At 36.6% G+C, this 25,048-nt stretch overlaps 3 protein-coding genes across 3 annotated transcripts in view; all 3 read left to right on the top strand.

Annotated features, from left to right (window-relative positions):
• Positions 1-379: 379 nt before the first annotated feature.
• Positions 380-6,270, top strand: LOC117075134 (olfactory receptor 2AK2). The gene is made up of 2 exons (XM_033197216.1): positions 380-495; positions 4,721-6,270. The coding sequence occupies exons 1-2, from the start codon at positions 490-492 to the stop codon at positions 5,699-5,701; spliced, it is 987 nt and encodes a 328-aa protein (XP_033053107.1). The 5' UTR covers positions 380-489; the 3' UTR covers positions 5,702-6,270.
• The window catches only part of LOC117075135 (olfactory receptor 2T6), a 91,095-nt gene continuing 66,455 nt past the window's right edge, over positions 409-25,048 (top strand). Inside the window, exon 1 of the mRNA XM_033197217.1 lies at positions 409-495. The gene's annotated coding sequence lies outside the window, so the exon portion shown is untranslated. The remainder of the gene's footprint in view (positions 496-25,048) is intronic.
• On the top strand, positions 20,306-21,675 carry LOC117075136 (olfactory receptor 2T8). Its single transcript, XM_033197219.1, has one exon. It carries the CDS (start codon positions 20,511-20,513, stop codon positions 21,435-21,437), a length of 927 nt encoding a protein of 308 aa, XP_033053110.1. The 5' UTR covers positions 20,306-20,510; the 3' UTR covers positions 21,438-21,675.

Raw genomic sequence — 25,048 nt, 5'->3', positions numbered from 1 at the left:
ACCTAGAGGAAAAAATGCTTTCAAGGCCAGCCTTTGTCAGTTTCAAAGACGTGGCTTGGTGGAGGCAATAAGGCTTGCTCATGGTGGCAGTCACCTAGCTATCAAATCGCTGGTTAGCCAACTAATTACTGAGGTAAATCAGAAGAATTTGTAGTCCCTTGACAAATTTACTGTGACTTATGTGAGAGAAATATATTCTGAAACTAGATTCAGAGATATATTTAAAGGTATGTATTTTATTTAAATAATTACATAGAATTAATTATATTATTGGCTGCATAGATTATCCAGATATTAATTAATGTCTGCAAAAAGAATCTCAAGGTATATACTTGAGACATATTTGGTCTGATATTGAATTTAAACAATCTCCGCCTTACCAGGATGAAGGGGCTGGGGCATGTTGGTGCAGAGATGTGGGCAGGTGTGGGTGAGTTCGGCACATCCCCCACCTGAGAGAACACAACTGGAAGGATCTCTGTGGTCTTAATGGAGGTAGGAAACATCTCTTCCTTACTTTAGCCTCCAATTTTAACATTATGTTCAGTATGTAATTATATTCAACAATATTTTTGGAATGATGAAAGTTTAAAATTAGGTAAAATATTTCAAAAACACAATGTGTGGTGAAATTTTTATTCAGTTCTATCAAAAAAAAAACTTCATAAGTTGTATGCCGCTAGCATACATGGTTATTATTGACACTTAGAAATTTATGTTGTTGCATTGGGGAGTTATACATGATATAAACGTCATGCACATGTACCCTAGAACTTAAAGTATAATAAAAAAAAAAAAAAAAAAAGAAAAAAAGAAATTTATGTTGTTATTGCCTGTTAGTATTAAGGAGATAACGTATTTACATATCCATGGCTTCTATTTCTGCAAATTTCCCTAGTTCTCATCTCCTGTAATGAGTTACCTAACGTCTTTCAATTGTTCTATAGAAAGAGTTTTTATAAAAGCAGAATTCAAACTTCAAGGTAAATGTGGAGGTCAGTGATGCCAAAATATATGTGGATGATGATAAGAATGACAAGAGGCTACATTATGATGAAACCAACAATGAATTAAATTGCATATTTCAAAAATTATTTGGGTGAAAATGTGTGGCTTTCAGTTTATGGCTGTAATAATAGTAAACTAGTTCTCAAATCCATCATGATCAGCAGAAATGACAACATCGCCTCCTCTCTACCTGCGGAAGGACTGGGATTGGTTTAGAACACACTTTCAATGGATGTTATTTTAAGTTGCTTAACTCACACTGAAGGTCCAAGCTATTACCTAATGGAGTGGGCTGCATTATAATTATATGCCTTTGAGGTTGGAAATTGCAGTTTGTTGAATGTATTGGTGAATATAATATCATAAATTATGTCATACTTAATAGATTTCTTTTACATTAATTTCAATTGAAATGTTTATTTGGGATTTCATCTAAATAAAGAAAGGGCATGTTGGCTTAGGCCTATAATTCCAGCAGTATGTGGGGCCAAAGCGGGTGGTCGCTTGAGGTCAGGAGTTCAAGACCAGCTTGGCTAACATGGTGAAACCCATGTCTACTAAAAATACAAAAATTAGTCAAGTGTGGTGGCACATGCCTGAAACTCCAGCTACTTGGGAGCCTGAAGCAGGAAAATCGCTTGAATGGAGAGGCAGAGGTTGCAGTGAGCCAAGATCATGCCATTGCACCCCTGCCTGGGCGATAGAGTAGGACACTGTCTTAAAGAAAAAAAAAAGAAAGTAATATTTGATATTGGGCAAGGAGCTTGGGAGGTGGGGAAATTATTTCTCAGGACTAAGGAAACTCTAGATGTGTTTTAGGTGCTTCTGTGCTCATCTTAGCACATTTCTCTATCAGGTGAAATATTCACCTATCAGGTGAAATATTTACATTTATACATTATATTTGCTATAGCCTTGGTCTTCAGCATTACGAAGAGAATCTTGTAGCATTTAATATTGGTGATGCTTACCAGAGGATTATGTTTTGTAATTAGAGGTGGGAGAAAATTTGATTAGAAAATCTTCCAATATACTTAACAAGCAGCTTAAGGATTCTGTTTAATTAAAATTAAATGAAGAGAATAACAAATATATATTTTTAAATCTCACAGATTTTTAAAGTGTCTTTAATGTATGCAAGAATTGGTGAGTAGTTGAGTGCGATTAATATTTCTGATTTAATACCTCTCAACCACACACTCTCAGCAAGTTGACTTGTGTAAAGAATCTAATTAAGCCTGATTCATTGAGGCCTGCTGTCAGAAAGGTGCTGCAGTCAACATAGAATTTTACTTACAACTCAATTTAGGAAGAGATTAAGAGTAGCGTGCTGTGTAGTCTTTTGCTTGGCTGAGGGAGATGGAATGGAGGCCAGTATTTATTCCAGAAGTTTAGTGAAACCCGTGACCTGCTTCATAGCAGAGTAAGATTTGCAACATCCAAACCCCAGTGTGTTTCTGTTTTGGAATTTTTTTTGGTATTTCCAATCATGAAGCATCTTTGAGTGAATTATGATCAATAGATACTATAACTGTTTATTTTTGCGTTTATGTGTTTGTATTTGTGTGTAAAATTTCTGTTTATCCAATTTTCATGACTACTTTTTGAATATGTGACATGTCATCAGATTAGTCATTTAAAAAATTTATCATGCATTCATAATTCTAAATTGTTTTTAGAAAAGGTATCATCTTCAACATGTAATATATGTTTGTACCAAAGATTATTTCATATATTACTGTAGTAAAATTCCAGTAATAAAACTGTTAGTCCAAAATGTATGGAAATGATAAGTTTATGGTAAAAAAAAAATCTTAAAAAATTCAACCATGTGTCACCAAAAATATATTATTGTACATTGGACTACAGTCTTGACCTTTTAAAAAATAACTTAATAAGGTTGTTTTATCCACATGACATTGATTTAGGCTTAGATAGATAATTACCCTATTTTAAACCTTCCGTTTTCCTTTGTATGCATTACCTATTTATATCTATTTCCAGGTTATGCAGTCAGGTCTTTTTTCTCCATGTGGTAGAGCCTTTATATATAAGACAGTAAATAGTTTACTTTATTGCCCTAAGAATTTTCTGTGTGTTCCAGTTAAAATCAATTATTTTCTACATGTAATATTTGGAGAAGTAAGCAGTAATGAATTTGAAACATAGTCATCATATGATGAAATGATCATTCCAGTAGTTCCAAAACTGTTGCTCATTTTCTTATTTTTATTTGTTATTCAATTTTTTTACCCTGTACAAATGATTGATAATATACATTATATGAGGTATGTTACTATATTTTGTATAGTAATTTATTTTATTATATAAATTTTATTGTAGCTATAATATTCTTTCTCTCCTGTTTCTGTATCATACTCAATTATAACCAATATTTTCTTCATTTACCTCTATAAAATCTTATTGTTTTATTTCCCCCCTGTTAGATTTTTGTAAATAATTTTCACTCTTGTTTTGAGTTAGATCTCTTTTCTAGATTATATTAAAATAATTATGTCATAATCTGAAATATATAATGTTAAAATTTAGGTTAAATTTTTATGAATTGTTTTACCAAGCATTACCATCTGATCATATTTTTTATGTAAATTTGGTGACTTTTCATATTTTTTATTGTATACATTTTTAGAAATACAAGCTTTTTTGTATAATAATATTAAAATATTGTTTAAATATCATTGAGTAATTGTAATTAGTAATGCGACAATATTTTAGACTAGTACAAAAAAAGATAATTGAATATTACTAGTTTTGTATAACTATAACTTATAAAGTCAGCTTTATGTAATGCTTTCAGCAACTATTTGTATTATTTTTAATTTTTCAAACACAACCAAGCTTTTCAGTCTAAATATATTATGAGTTCCAGAGATTATCACTGTATTGTGCTCATTAACCATTCGTCACATGCTACTTGAGTCAAAGAATAATAAATATTTTTATATTTCAATGATTCATTCTCAAGCTCTTCCTAATATTTGGTTTACCTTTTCCCCCAAGTTTATAAAATTGTGTCTACATTCATAGAAATAGATAAATACTAGTTAAATCATAAGATCTGTAATAGCACTGTAATTCACCCCACGTGAATCTTTACGTTCTTCACTTAGACCATGTAATAGCATTTATATAGTAAAATAACATTGACTATGTAAATGTTACTACATTTAGATTATTTGTCTGAACAAGTAAAATAACATTTACTGTATAAATGTTATTACATTTAGATTATTTGTCTGAACAAGTAAAATAACATTTACTATACAAATGTTACTACTTTTATATAGTATTTATATTTATATATTCTTGTTTATAACCAATGTAATCAAAAGAGAAATGAAGTAAAGAATCCTTGAAATTATATATTTGACTAATTCTGTCATGTCACATATATGAGAAAATTGAGTCAGTGAGTGATTTTTAACAGGTAAACACAGCTTGTCTATCATCTTGAATATATTTACAAAGGAGAAACATAACTTGTTCAGACAAATAATCTAAATACTCTATTTTCATTTTATATTTTATTCTGCAGTCAGTAAACACACTTATTTTCATGTCATCATTTGTAAAATGGGAATTTTTCTATGGATACATTCCATGTGATGAATAGGAGAGATATAAATTCATCCTAAAGACAGTCCAGATAATTCTATTGTATTTAGTATTGTCATTTTGCTTTCTCTGAAAGGGCCGTCAACATTATTACATGAACGTTTCAGATGTCATCTGCTTTGATATTTTGGTTTCAGCCATGAAAGCAGAAAATCAAAGTTTTGGGACAGATTTTCTACTTGTTGGTCTTTTCCAATATGGCTGGACAAACTCTCTTCTCTTTGTCGTCGTTGCCACCATCTTTACAGTTGCTCTGACAGGAAATATCATGCTGATCCACCTCCTTCGGTTGGACACCAGACTCCACACTCCAATGTACTTTCTGCTCAGTCAGCTTTCCATCATTGACCTCATGTACATCTCCACCACGGTGCCCAAGATGGTGGTCAACTTCCTCTCACAGAGTAAGACCATTACATTTATGGGCTGTGAGATTCAAACGTGTGTGTTCTTGGCCCTTGGTGGAACTGAAGCCCTTCTGCTTGGCTTTATGTCTTATGATCGCTATGTAGCTATCTGTCACCCTTTACATTATCCGGTACTTATGAGCAAGAAGATCTGCCTCATGGTTGCATGTGCATGGGCCAGTGGTTCTATCAACGCTTTCGTACATACAATGTATGTGTTTCAACTTCCATTCTGTAGGTCTCGGCTCATTAACCACTTTTTCTGTGAAATTCCAGCTCTAATGTCATTGGTGTGTCAGGACACCTCCCATTATGAGTATACAGTCCTCCTGAGTGGACTTATTATCCTGCTGCTACCGTTCCTGGCCATTCTGGCTTCCTATGCTCATGTGCTTATTGTGGTATTCCAGATGAGCTCGGGAAAAGGACAGGCAAAAGCTGTTTCCACTTGTTCCTCCCACCTGTTGGTGGCAAGCCTGTTCTATGCAACCACTCTCGCTACCTACACGAAGCCACACTCCTTGCGTTCCCCTTCACAGGACAAGGCGGTGGCAGTATTTTACACCATTATCACACCTCTACTGAACCCATTTATCTATAGCCTGCGAAATAAGGAAGTCATGGGGGCAATGAGGAGACTGTTGGGATAATGGATATGCCGTAGAAAATAGGACTTCAGAACCTTGTATTGATTGAGCATTAACAACATTAAAAGCTATTCCTGAAAACTATCTGGAAAGATGTAAATAAATGTTTTCTGTATAGAAGTCGCAAAAACAGTGTTTGTCAAACTTGTTTAACTTCTGAAGCGGTAGAATTCAGCCTTCTCAACCCAGTGTTACCCTGGCATTTTAATATTTTGACTTGCCGTCTTGAATATCTGAAATGTGAACCATAAAAGTAAAATCTACCCAAACATTTAACATCAAGATAATCTATATAACAACCAAAGTTAATAGAAAAATGCAGAATACATTCATTCATTCATGCACTCAGGTGTTTCAATGCCTTACTTTTGTATGTGACACTGTTACAGGGACTGGTCTTGTGAGAGTAAATAAAATAAAAGCTGACAGAACTCTCTGCTGATGAGCAACCTTAATTCCGTCTGCCACCTTAGTTTCCCTTTGCCATAGAAGCTGACATATTCACAGTTGCTAGAGGTTAGGACTCGTGGACCTCTTTGGTGGGCCATTTTTCTCTCTACGTGTTTAATGTTTTGTGCAATAGTGTATGTTTAACAGAAGAATACTAAGGCCAACTCCTAGCAACACTGAGGCCCAACCGATACCACCTGGTCATCCCTGAATTGCAGGGACGGCTTTCCCCAGGTGAATAATACTCAACTGAAGGATCTTTAATTTCTTCACTTAGACCATGTGCACCTTTCTGAACATGTGTTTCCTTTGAATTCGTTTTCCTATCATGATTTCATTTTATTTTATCCATCTATATACTTCAATAACATTTAAAATATAATTACTTCAATAACACATTTTAATTTAGTACTAAGAATTATGAAAACCAGGATTTCAGTGATTGATGGTGTGCTATTGCATTATGTAACAAAGAGTGCTCCCTAGTTAGTTATGCTTTTAGACGTTCACTAGGAGGGTAACAACATCACATCCTAAACACTTTTCAGTAACCAAGTGCTATGCAAACTCAGAAAGCATATTTTTCTAATTAACATAAACACACAAAAACATTATTCAATGGTTTAAGCAAGTACCATTGTGTTATCCTCATTATATAGACTGAGACCAAAGTTTATGGTGAAGAACTCCATGAACAACTCACTGGTCAATAGACAAATCCTGACATGAACTCATATTGCCTGATTCTCAGATTCCTCCCAAATTAATGACTCTTTTATGATTTAATAATTTGGAACAGTGTAAATAAATTCTTTTTAGTAAAAATTATGTTTACTCGCTAATACATTTTTCAGTGTTTTTTTTTTTTCATTGTTGAAGCAATGCTAGTGTTATGACAATCCACTTCCTCGGGAATAGTAAATGGTGTAACATCACAGTCAACTTGGTGTAAGGGAAGAAATGTATGAGTAAGTGTGGATGACTGGACTGATTATAGTGTTTAGGTAGTGCACATCATATGGATGCTACAAAGAGTTCAAGTTTTTAAAAATAATCCAGACAGAATCCAGGGCACCCTACAAAAGGCCGTAGGTAACAAAGCTAAAGAAAAAGAAACTACTTATGTCAAATATTGGGAGCCAGTATTGTGGCAACAGGGTTATAGAAAGATCCTGCATGATATGAACCATTATGGGAGCTAAGTTTTGTAGATATTATGAGAATTCAGCCTTAACAACCTATCATGTATTGGGGAGAGGGTAGAGGAAGGGAAAAGCTAACAAAAAATGTATCACAGACTACTTAATAACTTCAGATTTCTGAAGTTTTTTTTGAGAAAACAATTCACCTGTGTATGGACAGGTACACTCCCTCTTCTTTAGAGTCCTAGGAAAGTCAGGAACCACAGTGCAATACTGCCGGCAAAACAAATCCAGAGTAATCTTCAGAACTGTGATCACGACACAAAAATATATTAATATGAAAGTTTACATTTTAGACCCAGTTAAATAACATCTAAATATATTCTCATTCTGCTTCTGTTTTTCTGTTGTGGTTTTCATGCTTTATTAAAGTTTCTTTATAAAACTCCAGTGACTAATATTTATTAATATTTAATAATGTATTAACAAGAGAGAAATCGCTGTTTTCTCTTCTAATATTGAGGAAGGGAAGAGTCAAAGCTTACAGTATCTGGAGGGAAATCAGGACAGATGGTGGTAAAGAGAGTAGGGCCAAAAACAGACAAGAGTATCTATTGACGTGACTCTTTTCCTCCTGCACCGTAATACCCTTTGTGCATGCGCACGTGTGCACACACACACACACACACATGAGGTGCACACCCAGGCCCACCCAGGCACTTTTCCCAGGTGCCTTTGATAGGGATTACAGGACTGCTTTCCCTCTGCCTTTATTCTCAGAAAATATTCTGAGAATATTTTCAGATTCATTCACTATTTCAACCTGGAAATTAATGCCCTTGGTTTGAAACCTAGATTTTATTCTTATCATGGTTTCATTTTGGGCAGTTACATAACTTTATTGAGACAAGATTCCTCATCTATAATGGGAGACAAATATAACAGCAGCTTTACGGGGCAACTGAAGTAAAATCATGCGAATAAACTCTTAGACACAGTGCAGATCATTTAGTCATTCCTTAATGCAAAATTAATATATTTACTTATTGATGCTATTAATGTTCTTCAATATTATCAGTATTTCTATTTTTTTATTTAATAATGTGTTCAGAACTACCAGCTTTTAATTTCTGTTTTTGGTATTTTCCTCCCCTCTCTCACTTCACTGACTTCCTGTAATTACCTGCCTATTTGAATGTGAATCTCAAATAGCCCTTTATATATTGTTCTTGAGAATCCTATTATAATTATTAAAAACAATTCCACGAAGTCACCAAAGCATTAATCCCAGCATCCATTAGCTCTTCTTCCTGGTCCCCTCCCTGCTGCCACCCTTGACCCTCTGACAGGCCCCAGTGCTGTTATTCCCCTTCCTGTGTCCATGTCTTCTCATCATTCAGCTCCCCTTATAAATAAGAACATGCAGTGTTTGGTTTTCTATTCCTGTGTTCGTTTGCTGAGGATAATGGCTTCCAGCTCCATCCATGTCCCTGCAAAGGACATGATCTCATTCCTTTTTATGGCTGTATAGTAACCGTGGTGTATGTGTACCACATTTTCTTTATCCGGTCTATCACTGATGGGCATTTTGCTGGATTCCGTGTGTTTACTATTGTGCATAGTGCTTCAGTGAACATATGCATGCATATATCTTTATGATAAAATGATTTATATTCCTTTGGGTATATACCCCGTAATGGGGTTGCTGGGTTAACTGATATTTCTGCCTCTAGGTCTTTGAGGAATCGCCCCACAGTTTTCCACAATGGCTGAACTAATTTGTACTCCTACCACCAGTGTAAAACTGTTCTTTTTCTCCACAATCTCGCCAGCATCTGTTGTTTTAATAATAGCCATTCTGACTGATGTGAGATGGTATCTCATCGTGATATTGATTTGCATTTCTCTATTGATCTAATGTTGTTTCTATTGAATTGTTTGAGTTCCTTATGTATTTCGGGTATTAGCCCCTTATAATATTAATCATTTACAACTATTTTCTCCCAGTCTGTGGTTTTCTCTTTACTCTGTTGTTTCCTTTGCTGCAGAAGCATTTTTAGTTTGAGGCAATCTCACTTTTCCATTTTCACTTTTGTTGCTCATGCTTTTGGAGTCCTGTGGGGGGAAAGTTTCGGTGTCCTGTTGCACTGCATGGTGACCACTGTTAACAATGAATGCATATTGCAAACCTGCTAAAAGAATAGATTTTTAGGTCAGGAGCAGTGGCTCATGCCTGTAATCCTAGCACATTGAGAGACTGAAACAAAAGAATTTCTTGAACCCAGGAGTTTAAGACCAACCTGGGCAACATAGGGAAACCTTGTCTCTACAAAAATACAAAAATTAGCTGGGTGTGGTGGTGTGCTCCTGTAGTAGTACTAGCTACTTGGGAGTTGGAGGCAGCAGGATCTCTTGAACCCAGGAGGTCGAGGCTGCAAGGAGCCATGATTGCACCACTGCATTCCAGCCTAGGTGATGGAATGAGACCCTGTCTCAAAAAAAAAAGATAGTTTTTTTAACATTTTCACCACAAAAAAATAAGTTGGTAAGGTGATTGATATGTTAATTAGCTTTATTAAACTTTCTACAATGTATACATAGATAAAAGTCATGTTATACTCTATAAATAGACAGAATTATTATTTGTCAAATACAAATAAATTTCAAAAGATAAAAATAAGTAAAAATGAAAAATAATATGATTAAATAGGAATAAGAAAAGTCCATTTGATATAGCACATGAATTGACCAGACTTCATTTATGTTATCTTTGAATACGAAGATATAAATAAGAAAATGACTGATTTGCATATCACATTTGGTTACAGGATTTTTTTTTGTCTACTGTCTGTTTCTCAAAATATTTCGCTCTTAGAGTTAAATGCACATTCATAAATCCCTCCATTTCAGTGCATATGCTTTCATTGTTTTGTATTTTCATTGGAAACAGAAAATGTCATATTCTTTTTCCAAGGACTCTCTGGAAGGCTCGAATAATGTATTTGTTTCTTAAACTGTAAAAGAGAGGGTTGAACATTGGAGTTAGGATGAGGTAGAAGACGGAGACCACGCTGTCCTGCTCAGGGAGTGGTAGGACTTTAGCAGAAAGTACCTGATAATCATGGCCCCATAGAATAAAGACACCATGGTCATGTGAGAAGAGCAAGTAGCCTAGGTTTTCCTGAGCTCCAGCCTTGAGTCTATCAACAGTACAATGGATAATATGCTTACATGGGAGGCCATAATAGCTGAGATGGGTGGGAGGAGAAAAATAACACCACTGACAAAAAGACCTTTTTCATACCAGGCAGTGTGAGCACAGACTAGTTTCAGTAGGGGTGTGATCTCACAAAAAAGTGATGGATTTCTCTGGGGACACAGAAGGGGGGAGGCATGGTATAGACTACAGGGGTCAAGGCAATGAGCAGTGCTCTCAGCCAAGATGCAAGCAGCATGAGGACACAGATGGTCAGATACTTGAGGATGGAGTAGCACAAAGGTGAGGATGGGATAGCACAGTGGGTAACAGATGGCCACAAAGCAGTTGTAAGCCAATGGCCAGCAGCAGGCCCTCCGCTGCCACCAAGGGGGTGAAGAGGAATAGCTGAATGCCACACCCAGTGGCGGAGGGAGATATGAAGGTCCCCAGACAGAAAGTCAAGGGCCGTTTTGGGGACAAATGTGGACATATACAGGGGGTCCATGAGGGACAATGGGCTGAGCAGAAAATACATGGGGCGGTGGACGAGTGGGTCAGTCCAAATGAGGATGTTGTGAAGTTGCCAACGGGACCAACAGGAGTGCTAGTATGGTGAGGGAGAAGGGAGTCCAGGCAGTCCATGTGCTATGAAACTGGTCCAAGAAGACAAAATCACCCCCTGTTGTCTGGTTGTTCTGCCACGCCGTTCTCTTGCTCCTTATTTGTAACTTTGGAGACAGTTTTAAAATGCATTATGTTCATAATGTATAGATAATTCCACCAAATTAAATCACACACTATGTTCCAACATCTTAAATCCATGTTTTGTTTTGTTTTTTCTGTTTCTTATCTTTTAGTTTTACTAAAAACTAAAAGTTTTGCATATTTATGAAATGGAAATATATTTGCCTTGCATCACAGTTTACTAAAGATCTTAAGAGGCCATTAGGATATGACAGTTGTCTCACTGAAAGAATCAACAAAATCACTGTTTATGTTTAACATATTCTTTCAAAACATTTTCTTTAATAAAGTCCTAGAAACTGAAATCCTCCCACAATTACAGTAGACATCCTCTTTAGTGAATAGTCTTTAAACCTAGAGAAATGCATTAATTAATTAAATACATTCAGTAGTATCTGGATAAATTGTTTATTCAGTTTATCAATAAATTGTATGGGCAAGTATGGGAAAAGAGAAAAATCCCAAGTCAGAATGAAGACACAGCTGCCATCAATTAAATATCAAGTTACCTCTAGAATTCTGGTGTGTTTCAAAATGTAAAAAAAAAAGTTCTCAAGAATGCATTTTAAATTAGAAGAAATCATTTAAGTGCTATTCTTGAAGTTTCTTTTTAAAATTTGTGATTTAATTAATTCAGTCAAACAAATGAACTCAATGAGGAAGGAAGAATGTGGAACTGACGATGTAAGTTACTTACATAAATGGCCTCTTATGGCTTCAAACTGAGTCTCTAAATTGAGAAGATCTTAATGTGTGACAATTCGGTACATGATAGAGAAGAAACTACACAATGAAAATTTATTTCTATTTCTTGAGCAAAATTGGAATGATTGTCCTTATTTGTGGCAGCCCAGTAGAAAGATTCCAAGGGTTTCTTTCCCTTCTTTGTTTTTCTTTTCTTCTAGGTTTTCTTCCAAAATTAACTTAAAGTAACTCCTGAGGTTGTATATTGGATAGTAGAATGTAGACTTTCATAACATTGTTTGGAAGGCTGATTATATGATGAATGCAAAATGTTGGGATTTTGCATTTCATAATGACAGTTATGAAACACTTTCAAAATAAATCTGAGATGACATAAATAAATGGAAAAATATTCCATGCTTATACATAGGAAGAATTAATATTGTTTAAATGGCCATACTGTACAAAGCAATTTACAGATTCAATACTATTTCTGTCAAACTACCAATGTCACTTTTCACAGAATTAGAAAAAACTAATCTAATGACCAAACTAACCGAAAGGCCAAAACTAACCGAATGGCCATATCAATCTCAAGCCAAAAGAAAAGAGCTGGAAGAATCACACTATCAGATTTCAAACTGTACTACAAGGCTACAGTAACCAAAACAGCATGGTACTGGTACAAAAACAGACTTATAGACCAATGGGACAGGTTAGAAAACCCTGATACAAAGCTGCACACCTATAACCAACTGATCTGACAAAGTCGACAATAACAAGCAATGGGGAAAGGATTTTCTATTCAATACAGACTTTGGGATGACTGGCTAGCCATATGCAGAGGATTGAAACTGGATTTCTTTATTTCACCATATACAAAAATCAACTTAAGATGGATTAAAGACTTAAATGTAAAACTTAAAGATAAAAAAACTCTGAAAGAATACCTAGGGAAATACCATTCTGGACATAGGCTTTGGCAAAAGTTTCATAATGAAGACTCCAAAAGCAATTGCAACAAAAATAAATATTGACAAGTGGGACCTAATTTAACTAAAGGTCGTCTAACAGCAAAAGAAACTATAAACAGAATAAACAGACAAGGCAGAGAATGGGAAAAAATTTGCAAACCACGTGTCCGACAAAGGTTTAATATCCAGAATCTATAAGGAACTTAAACAAATCAAGCAAAAAAAAAAAAGGAATTCCATTAAAAAAATAGGCAAAGGGCATGAACAGACACTTTTCAAAACAAGACATACATGTGATCTACAAGCATAGGAAAAATGCCTATCACTAATTATTAGAGAAATGCAAATGAAAACCACAATGAGGTACCATCTCACACCTGTCAGAATGGCTATTTATGATTAAAATGTCAAAAAAAAAAAATCAAAACAACAGATGCTGGGCAGGTTGCAGAGAAAAGGGAATGCTTATACACTGCTGGTGAAAATGTAAATTAGTTAAGCCACTGTGGAACAATTTGAAATTTCTCACAAAACTGAAAACAGCTACCATTCGACCAGCAATCCCATGACTAAGTACTTTCAATGGCAAAAATCATTATTACCTTTGCACCAATCTCATACATATAAAGCATGGAATACTACACAACCATAAAAAAGAACAAAATCGTGTCCCTTGCAGCTGCATGGATGCAGCTGGAGGCCATTATTCTTAGTGAACTAACACAGGAACAGAAAACCAAATACTGAATGTTCTCACTCATAAGTGGCAGCTGAACATTGAGTGCACATGGGCACAAAGAAGGTAATAGTGAACACCAGGGCTTATTGGAGGGTAGTAGGTGGGAGGAGGGTGAGGATCAAAAACTACCTATCAGGTACTATGCCCAAAAATACATGACAATGATGAATTATTCTAGCACAAACACACTTTACATATAAAGATTCACATAAATAATAAATAATAGATGGAGATTTCTTATGCTGACACCGTGAATTAGCTGCATACTTCACCCAAGAAAAATGATTCAGGCTAATTATGGGCAGTTCATCATAATAAATGGGATGCATACTCAAAAATACATAACAAGCTTTAAATTACATGTAATGACAAAGATTGTCTTGTTATTGTCCCATAGGACCCTGAAGCTCTTTTCATCACTCTTTCAATCTTTTTTCCTCATTATATTTCCATTGTGTAATTCCTATTTGTTTATCTTTAAGTTTGCCGACTCTTCCACTTGTCATCTATATTTTGTTATTACGCTGAACTACAGTGAGGATTTTATTATTATTATTTCGTCTGTCTTTTTTGGCTCTTACATTTCTATTTAGTTCTTTTGTTTTTCTTTGCTGAGAATTCTCTTCACTGAATTATAGACTTAATGTTGCAGAAAGTACATTTAGACCTCTTGTATTTCTGGAACTGTATGCAAGTCCAGCTGCTCACCACCTGGAAGCTAATTGCAAAAGAGGCGGGAGGCAGTGATGGGAAATCAGTTTTATTTTTTAAATGCTAGGAGATGGGAGATGGGCTGCCTCAAGCCTCGAAAAAAAAAACAAAACAAAACATCTCAAAGCTTTGAGCTGAGGGTAGGGCTTTAAAAAGGGAAACGTGGTGTGGGAGGTGTGCAGGGGTACGCAGAGTGCGGGGTCTGCGTGTGTTGTTGCGATGCCTATCTTGAATGATTGTTCACCTAGAGTGCCAGCTGGCACCATCTCAAGTGTGGCTGGGCTGCAGAGTATCTATCTTGAGGTCATTTTAAGAGGGAGAGAATTTGCCGCTGGGTCTCCATGCCTGGCTTGTTTCAAAATTAGTCCCTAGAATCTTTCAACAAGCATACAATAAGATAAGTGTGCATGGTGCAAAGGAGTGCCTGGTCGGAAAGAGAGGGAAGCTGTTTCCATTTCAGCTCCTCAGGCCAGTATATTCCTAGCTGGCAAATTCCAAACCAACTTTTACCTTTCAGTTGGAACTAGAACTTCCAGGCAAACATATTTTAGTGCCCTGGTCATTGTTTCTAGATGTCGTCTATACTGCCCTCCAAGTGACCCCCCTGCTCTGTGCCACAGGAATACACCTGTGTGAATAGCATCAGAGGCTTCACACTGACTTCTGATTGAGTTTGGCTCATGCAGTGTAATGGACAGTGTGCAGTGTCATGTGCTCTCCACACTCCCCACTCGAGTGGGAAGTACTTCAAGTACTTGCTCCTCCAGCTGCCAGGAGAATTAGTATCTGACAGCTCTCAGCTAAGTCCTTCTCAAGTCACTGTTCCCAGTTGAGGTAAACTGCCTCACCCAAGCTTATGCTCGCTTTCTGTGGGCAAGCCACATGTAATAATTTCTTCTGTGGGAACACAAACACCGGGACATTTGCCTACAAGACAGCATGGAAGGGTAATCTCAGAGTTCATCCAAGGAGGAGCCGAGACTGTAGTTGTGATTGCATCACAGTTCATTTTCTCCCTGTGCCCAATTTTGCTTCATTAAGGCCACAGGAATTGACACTAGGAATACTCCTCGGTCAGCTTCCTGAATGTCTACATCTCCATCTCAGTCTTTTTTTCAGGAATTTCTAAGTGATATTTATTTCTCCTGCTCAGGCTTGCTGGTCTGTGGATTCTTGACTATGCCCTCTGCAGGGTCACCTTTGAGGTGGCCTCCTCCATACAGCCCATCTGTAATCTGGAAGCTGGTCCATCCCCACATGCCATCAAGAGGAGAGTGGGCAGAAGGTCAAGGTCTTGCTGGTGTAGGGACTCAGCAGAGCCTCTCTTTGGTTTTTGTAAATTGTGCCCACATAGTAGTTAATCTCCACTCAGCTACCCAGCATCACTGTCCTTTGTGTTTTCCTGTGGCACTCTGGGCAGTACATGCATCTTTTTCTCATCTGACTCACAGCTTGTCTGGCCTTAATTCTCTCACACATTGCAGTCCTTCAGAGAGACTGATCTACTTAAGGCAAAAGGCTACTCCCCCCATCAGACAGGAGCCACCCTGTGTTACTACACCTGGGACCCCAGAGACCTTAGTGTTCAGAACATGGAAAGATAAAACTTTTATTATAAGTGATACGTAAACTTTCATTGAAAGTTTTATTTGTAACTTGATATACTAAATATCTGTGACTTACTGCTTGCACTTAGCCAGGAATTTGGGTTTTTTTTCACAGGAAATAAGATAACCTGACTTTAACTGTAGACTGCATGTGATCAATAACATTCTAAATCAGAGTAGGATTGGCCACTTCCATAAGATCCAACATGCAAAGGCAGAGGTGTCACTAAAATCTATAATGGGCTTGCCTTCGAAACAGAAACAATGGTAATTACAACTTCACTTGGAATAAGCAATTGCAGTTTCTCATGTTTTGTGTAGGAGCAGCTTTTCCCATGATCTATTCCATGAGAAATTTTGTTTAAATATATATATATTTTTACAGTTTTGGAAGCTGAGATTTATATACACTAGTAGTGAAGCCCAAGTTCACAAAACTTGCAAAAGGTGGAGCCAGGATCCAAGGGTGCTTGACAGTAGAAAATATTAAGAAGAAATAACACAAGCACAAAAAGCAGCCCCAGATAAAATCAAATCACAAAGGGCCTGGCACAGTGAATACAATCTGTGGTTACTATTGTTGTTATCACTGATTTTATTACATAGATACAAACATATAGAATATTTAAAAATGCAATTATATCACAGAGATGCAAAAATACTGATACTTATAATGCAGCAGAGATTCTGTCAAGTTTAGTTCAATAAGGAAACTACCATGGATTCTACCACGGTTTCTTTTGATTTCAACTACTCTCTTTGACAACAGCTGATCTTTCAATATCACACTGTTTAATATTAAACTACAGACAAGTAATGCCAGAGCCACATTACCTCACCCCCTTAATGTATTTTTAGGCATCATCTTTTTCCATGAACATCTGTTTACCTGTCATTTTTGATCCTAAATAATTCTCTTCTTTCAATAAATCACAGCTTTCCAAAAGCATTTTGGAAGTGTATTAAAATTATGGGTGTCTATAAAATGTCCCCCAAAATTAAACATCTTTGGCAACCAAAGTGGCAAGCTTATGCCTCTCTGGTTTATTAATCAGATTTAATTTAGGCCACACCCCTAAGAAGTAGACTGTAGACACTGATATAAGTGAAGCCGATACAGCCAGGCTGGAAGAAGCTTTTCTCCACCCAAAGAGGCATTAAGATGATGCTGCTCAGACAGGATCCAGCCTTTTGGAAGGAGTCATCACTTTTATCTTCTGTAAGTAGACAATCTGTGATTCTGTAAATACTCGTCACTTAATATTTAATAATTTTCCTGTAAAGTTTGAACTCCAGAGAATTCACAGCTATACATCTTTATATATTTTACAAATAAAATTCTATTATCTATTCTACAACCTGAAGAATCAAAACTTGCTAGCTGACACAGTCATCAGGTAAAATTCTTGTAATAACCTGTGAATTTTGTCAAATATATGATTTGGCTGTTTCCAGTTTATTTTCTGACAGAACAAATTGATTAAGCATTTCAGTGTCTTGGGGAGGAGAGTTACAGTTTTACTATTAAGTTTTGGCAACAGGTATCAGAAAAGTACAGAATGGAATGTTAAAGGCATTGTTCTCAATGTTCTACGATTACCCAACAAATTATTGATGAGAAAAAGGAAGGGATATATATGTGCCTTCTACTAGCATTGCAAAAAAGATCAGTGTGATTTAAAGTAAAGATGTCCACATTTTATCACCATTCTAAGTAAGAAACTATGGGGACAGAAGAAAATATAGTTCAAAATTCTCTAGCTTTCTAAGCTATAGTGAAGAAACAAAAGGAAAATATTTATTTTTCAGGGTAGTACTTTATCATACTTCTTCCTACACTAGTCAGTCTTGAATTTTCAACCTTCTTTTAAATGAAATTATAGACATTTTATAGCAAGATTATTTAATTCTTCATTTTTCATTTAACTATACTTTGTTTCCATGGCCAATTTTTTAAAAAAATTATCCCAAATAATCATTTTTGTAGGTTTATAAACATTTTAATTAGTGGCAAATTATCTCCGCTTTGTAACATAAAAATATAGACAGTAATTTTAATAAAGCAAATAATTTAATATTATCACATCATAGAAAAATACAATTATCTACTAATTTTATTTAACACATTTAATTGATCAGTTCATGAAATAATCTGAATGCTATGGCATGATGACCAGTTAGACCGATAAAAACTGATAATTTTTACACACCTGGAAATAAAGAATTTTTATTCCACTTAAACATAAAGAATTGAAATATTACCTATTTTCACTGAAAAGGTACAAGCTAATGACATCAAATTTTACAAATTACTTAACCATAGTAGGAACTTCATAGTAAGAAAATGTATTTCCTGAACTGAAAAGTCATGCATGTTGTTCAGATTATTCTCTGGAAACATATGAACCAGTCTGGCATAATTTAAGCGGCTAATTAATTGAAATTACTATATATTTATGTTATATATGTTTACCTTACCAAAAAAAAAAAAAACCCTAACATCTGTTATCAAACATGCCATTAAATTAATACTTAAACATACAGCTGAAGTGAGTGCGAGCAACATTAATGGCTGTAACTGGATAATTGAATAAACTGTTATATATACAGATAATGAAATAGTATTCATCCTTAGGAAGGAAATTCTGACACATGGGATGAACATTTGAGGACATTATGAGAAATGAAATAAGCCAGACATACACATACACACACACACACATGCACACACACACACAATACCACATGATTCCATTTATATGAGGTTTCTAAAACACCCAAATTTATAGAGACACAAAATAGAATGGTGGTTGCTGGGGGCTGTGTGTGAGAAGAATGGGGAGTTATTTCACAATGGCTACAGAATTTCAATTTAAGGTGATGAAAAGAGATTCATGAGATGGATATTGTGGACAGTCATAAAACAATATGATTATACTTGAAGTCACTATAGTGACTCTGCACTTAAAAATAGTTAATATGATAGAAAAAAATAATTTAAGAAACTTGTCCAACACCCTACAGTTATGACATTACAGATTGATTTTTTAAAAGATATTTAAAGTTGATCAATCTTCAACACTAAGGAAGGTTGGAAAAGCAGAGAAATGGAAGATATCGAGTGAAAGAAATGAGTTAGGAGGGCTTTGAGGTCTTTCAGCAAAGTGACACTGAGGACTATAATTAGAGATTTTGTATAGTTCCTACGTGTAGAAAGTACATGTTATTGCATTTTCTAAGAAGTAAAAAGAAAAAAATGTGCATGTTAGAGATAAGAGGGTGTGAAGATCACAAAGTTTTGTCAAATGCAGAATTTATTTGTCAAGAAGGAAATATGTATATTTCCATGATGTTTACATTTTAAACGACCAAATAAAACCCTCAGGTATTGTGCTGCCAATAAAATTATGATGCCCAAGTAATGCACTCTGGTATCCACTGACGCAACTGCGCTGCGTTTCCCAGTCGTGATTGGCATTTAAGTTTAGGGTGGATACAAAAAGTGGAGGCAAAGGGAATGCCCATGGGAGAGACGGGCTCCTTCTGCCATGTCACTTTACTGAATTAGACCATCTCCTTGAGATTGAATCAGCATCGATATGCAGGTGTGGCCATATTTATTCAACAAGGTAGAAAACTTCCTGCACCAGCAGATCTAAGAGGAAAATGTCTATAAAGATTTGATTTCTCTTGAGACTGAAGAAAAAACTAACTTATCTCTGTGATTGGATAAAGATCTTAGTTTTCTTTTTCCTCCTTTACTTGGAAAAGGTTATGCTTGTGGAGTGATGAAAAAAAGTCTCATTGCAACAAAGTACCTTGTACAGTTAATGAAAATGTGTATTTATATTATACTCTTACATTGCAAAGAAATAAAAAAATTAAAGAAAGTCAGCACTGTTTTTAGTCTATCACCTATAAAGGAGGACTAAATGTGTTCACAACTCCAAATTAACTATGTTTTTATTTGCAGACTCAGCCTTTCCAGACCTGAGAATATAAGTCACCCTGTTTATAAAGCTAAAAAAAAAGTCTTCTTGGATTAAGTCAGGGAAAACCACCTGATTTTGGTAGGTTTCAATGAGTTTTGGTATGTTATAGACCCACAACCTTCATAATCAAGGATGTAGTTTTATATAATGAAATATACTGACTGAATTCAGCTTCTAAAATATTGACTATGCATGACATAACTCAAGCACAAATAAAATGACAAATTATGTGAATCATTTCATTCCCACTCACTTATGATGGCATCAGATAAAGCAAAATCATTCTGATAGGTTACTTGCAACTTATCCAGAACGTGGATTTGTTATACAAAATTAATCAATACTCAGCCTGAGAATAATTTATTATGAAATCCTTGGAAATGAGAAAAAGTTGAATTAATTTTATGCACAAATTAGAACATTTTGCAAGTGGCAAATGAAAGATTTGACGTAGGTTTCGTCGCTTTCACACAAGTACTTTTCAAGAACTATATAACTCAAATGGAGTACCATAAAGGATAAACACTGTCATCTTTTTCTCCATTTGCAGTGTCACTCTTATTTGAAATCATGGAAAATGGGAGCTCTACCTCTTATTTCATTCTCCTAGGCCTCTTTAACCACACCACAGCCCACCAAATCCTCTTCATGATGATTCTGAGTATCGTTTTGACCTCCCTGTTTGGCAATGCCCTCATGATTCTCCTGATTCACCGGGACCGCCGGCTCCACACGCCCATGTACTTCCTCCTGAGCCAACTCTCCCTCATGGACATGATGCTGGTTTCCACCACTGTGCCCAAAATGGCTGCTGACTACTTGACCGGAAATCAGGCCATCTCCCCTGCTGGCTGCGGTGTGCAGATCTTCTTCCTGCTCACCCTGGGGGGTGGAGAGTGCTTCCTCTTAGCAGCCATGGCCTATGACCGCTACGCGGCTCTCTGCCACCCACTCCGATATCCCATGCTCGTGAGCTGGCAGCTGTGCCTGAGGATGACCATGTCGTGTTGGTTCCTGGGTGCAGCAGACGGGCTCCTGCAGGCTGTTGCTTCCCTGAGCTTCCCGTATTGCGGGGGACATGAGATCGATCATTTCTTCTGCGAGGCCCCCGTGCTGGTGCGTTTGGCTTGTGCTGACACTTCCGTCTTCGAAAACGCCATGTACATCTGCTGTGTGTTAATGCTCCTGGTCCCCTTGTCCCTCATCCTGTCCTCCTATGGTCTCATCCTCGCCGCTGTTCTCCGCATGCGTTCTACAGAAGCCCGCAAGAAGGCCTTTGCCACCTGCTCTTCACATGTGGCTGTGGTAGGACTCTTTTATGGGGCTGCCATTTTTACCTATATGAGACCCAAATCTCATAGGTCCACTAACCACGATAAGGTTGTGTCAGTCTTCTATACTGTGTTCACCCCTTTGCTGAACCCCCTCATCTACAGTGTGAGGAACAGTGAGGTCAAGGGAGCCCTGATAAGGTGTATGGGTCGTGTGTGGCCTTAAGTCATGAATAAGAGTATGTATATTTGCTCCAACATTCAAAACTGTGCAAAGTGTTTGTGTGGAATTTCCTAGAGATAAGGAATATACACTTTTATGTCTACATCTGTTGTGTCTCTCTCTGTCTCTCTGTGTGTTTGTGTGTGTGTGTCTATGTGTTGCTTTGAATTGCAGATGAATCTTCATTCCTTGGGTTCATTTACTCAGCTATCATTATCCAATCAAATTGTGGATTGTTAAAAATCGGTGAAATCACTAATTTTTAGTAAGATGGTTTTACGTCATACCTCACAATAATATTTTGTTCAAAGAATTGATTAACCATTCGAGCAGTTTTGAAGGTTAATTGTTGCCATTTGTTTCAAATTGAGGTGTAGCTTACACATAGCAGAATTCTCACATTTAAGGTGTTCCTTTTCAACCGATTTCCACAAATATCTACCCTGGTAATTACCCATGATCAAGAGATACCATTTTCACCACCTCAGAAAGGTCCTGCAGGCCATTTTCCAGTGATACCCCAGGCCTAAGATATACCCACTGCTCTAATTTTTATCTCTGTTCATCAGTTTGGGCTATTCTAAAATTTCATATCAAAGGAAACCAGTAGTATTGTCTTGAATCTTGTTTCCTTCTTTCAGCTTAATATATTTCTAAAATCCCTCCACATTTTTACCTCATTGATATGTTGCTCTTCTTTTACTGCTAAGTAGTATTTCGTTTTCGGAAAATTTCATCATTTGTTTATCCATTATTTTGCTGATGGGCATCTGAGCTATTATAAGTTTGAAGCTCTTATGACTGAAATGTCTGTTAATCTCCTATTTGTAATAATATGTTTTTATTTTTCTTGGTAGCTGTCTGATGAACTCTTTAGTAAACTGAAGAGTTTTCAAAGTGATTGTTTACTCTTATACTGCCACTGACAATGCACACAAGTTCCAGTTGCTCCAAATATTGATATTTTCTTCATTTTAGCAGTTCTTCTGAGTGTAGTAGGAACTCAGTTTGCTTATAATTTGCATTTTTCTGATGACTAATAATGTCGAGGCCTCTTGCATTAGCTTATTTTCTATTGCCTAGTGATGTAAACTGTCTATTTCAGTTTTTGGAAAAAAAAATCTGTATATGCTTCCAAAGCAAAAACAACTTGGTTATTAATTAATAGGCAATCTATAGCATTCATAGGACTACTTGGAATTTTGGAAATAAAATCATGTATTGGGTTATTTGTTATTATATTTCCTGACATATGTGTTATCATTCAATGCCTCAAGATTTGCTATTTTATTAAACCAGGTATTTAGTACATCTCTTCCACCTCCTGCATTCTGCTTAAAGCTATAAATCTGTTTGTTTTAATTATGAATTGTAACAGAACATTCCACTTCACTGGAGGAATGATGCCACTAAAAACACACAGATTTGATTAATTTTACATATACAGGGACTTCTTCACAAGAGCATGGAGTCTGAAGAAGTGGCCAAAGAGAGACAATTTTATATTTTCCCAAGAAGAAATGACAGGACAAAGGGGACTGGGTAGCAGCAATACATTTCTAAGTGAGTCATTAGGAGGTATATGAAGGGGAGTAAAACTTGTAGAAGGATTACTTAGGTAAGTGTATTCATTCTGATCCATTGCAGCACAGATCCCAGTGTCTGGTGTGAGGGCTATTTTCTCAGCTGGTACATGGAGGGTGTACCTGCTGAGGAATCTCTATGGCTTCACGCATGTAGGAAGAGAATGATCAGCTGGCCCTTTCTGAAAAGACCACTGCTCCTGTGTTTTTAACTCAAAGTAATCAGTATTCCAATTTGGTCCAATTTGCTATTTGGGGGATGACATGTCTCTCACTCCTTTACTAGTAAATGATTATATAGATATAGTAACTTTCAGGCAAGAAATTTGGCTTGTTAAAGTGACTGCTGAGTTTACAAAGGAAACAACAATAAATATACGTTTATTTCTATATCAATTTATTTATAAATATATACTCATGTGATCTCCAAAGAGAAAAATCAAAAAATCAACTGTAATACAATGGTTTCACATATTTAGAGTTTTTTTTTTATTTTGCTTTTTTTTAGTCTGAATCTTTTCTTTCACAACTTTTCCTTTTCTGGAAATAAGGAGCAGAGGAATATGGCGCAGACGCTCTCAGGGAGCAGGAGCCAGTGAGATCCAGGTTGGCAGGTCCCTGCAGTACTGTGGAAGTGGCGGCCCCTGGGGATTGTGGAAGACAGGATGGTTGAGACATTTACCTTGGGCCTGCAGGTTGTGCTTTAGGGTATCTAAAGCCAATTTATTACCCTTTAAACCTGGTTTATTTCTATAAACACGGGCATAATTTGATCATAGGGTAATTTCATCAAATAGTCAACTTCCATATCCTTTCAGACACATTAAGTGAATTGTTTTAACCCTCGCCTAGATGGCGTAAAGAGAGTATAATTTCTTATATAATAACTATAATAGTAGTAATAAACAGAAATACCTCTTGTTCATTTAGTACTTACTTTGCAACTGTATTTTGCTTAATATTTCTCCTTCATTTTATTATTTTAGTTACAACCATAACCTTCCAGAATCGGCTCAGTGTTAATTCTCATTTTTTAAAAAACAATGGAGACAAGCTTATTGGGGTAAAATTCATTGTCCACCTTTATATAGACCTGAATCCAGTTGCCTCCCTTTAAAAAGCTTGCACTCAGGAAACAGCTAGTTGTCACAGGGTTTCAGTGAGCACTGCCCCCATCCCGCTCATATACACGTGCACACTCATTTGAAATCGCCATCATTTCTTCTACTAGAGTTCAAGATGTTGTCAAATGGTTTTCCTCCTTTCACACAAGCTACTGCTGCAGGTTCTCCTTGCTTTTCTCACGCATCCCCGAGGGACATGGCTCCTAATGGTGCCCTGTGAAAAGGTGGCCGTTTTCTCTCCCAGAGGCCACACACTACAGGACTTCCTGTTGGGAAGGTGTCTTTCATATGCTCCTTTCAAACCACATATCCCCCTTCTCCCTGCAAACTGTCAGCTAATCAGAAAGAAATCACTGAACTGAGTATCACCCAATGCCTCGGAGTCACTCTCAAGGACGTGACATTGAAACAAACATCTGAGTAGCATGAACAGCAGCTGGACACCAGGAGGAAGGAAGGGATGTTGAGTCCAGTGTGCTAAATGTGAAAGGCCCTGCCTGGAATGTCCTGTGAGGAGCGGAACTTGGTAAGGTCAAATGTGGTGGGAGATGAGGGTCCCGGGAGGACTTCAGGGTCAGGTCATGTAGGAAGGCACAGGTCATGTTCAGGGTGCTCTAGGGTCCACTTGCAGTCAGCCCTCATCAGGAAGGGGCAGACAGTCCACATAAACATAGGCAGCTAAACTATAGATTAAACGTGACATTCTGACAGAGCAGGCTCTGAGGGGGAGAGAGTCATCCCTTTGAAGAGAACAAGGAAGTCTCCATGGAGGGAAGATTTACATGCAATATCTTAGGAAAACTGAAGAAATTGAAGCCTTTAGAAGTGCTAGGGAAGAGTGTTTATGTGCAAGAAAGAACCCAACTTATGAAAAAGATGCAAGACAGCTCAATTTCTGCAAATATAA

The sequence above is a fragment of the Trachypithecus francoisi genome, unplaced genomic scaffold (genome assembly GCF_009764315.1).
Source record: "Trachypithecus francoisi isolate TF-2019V2 unplaced genomic scaffold, Tfra_2.0 Lachesis_group5, whole genome shotgun sequence".
Taxonomy (NCBI): domain Eukaryota; kingdom Metazoa; phylum Chordata; class Mammalia; order Primates; family Cercopithecidae; genus Trachypithecus; species Trachypithecus francoisi.
Note: the sequence above shows the minus strand (reverse complement) of the source record. Positions and strands in the feature narration are given on the sequence as shown.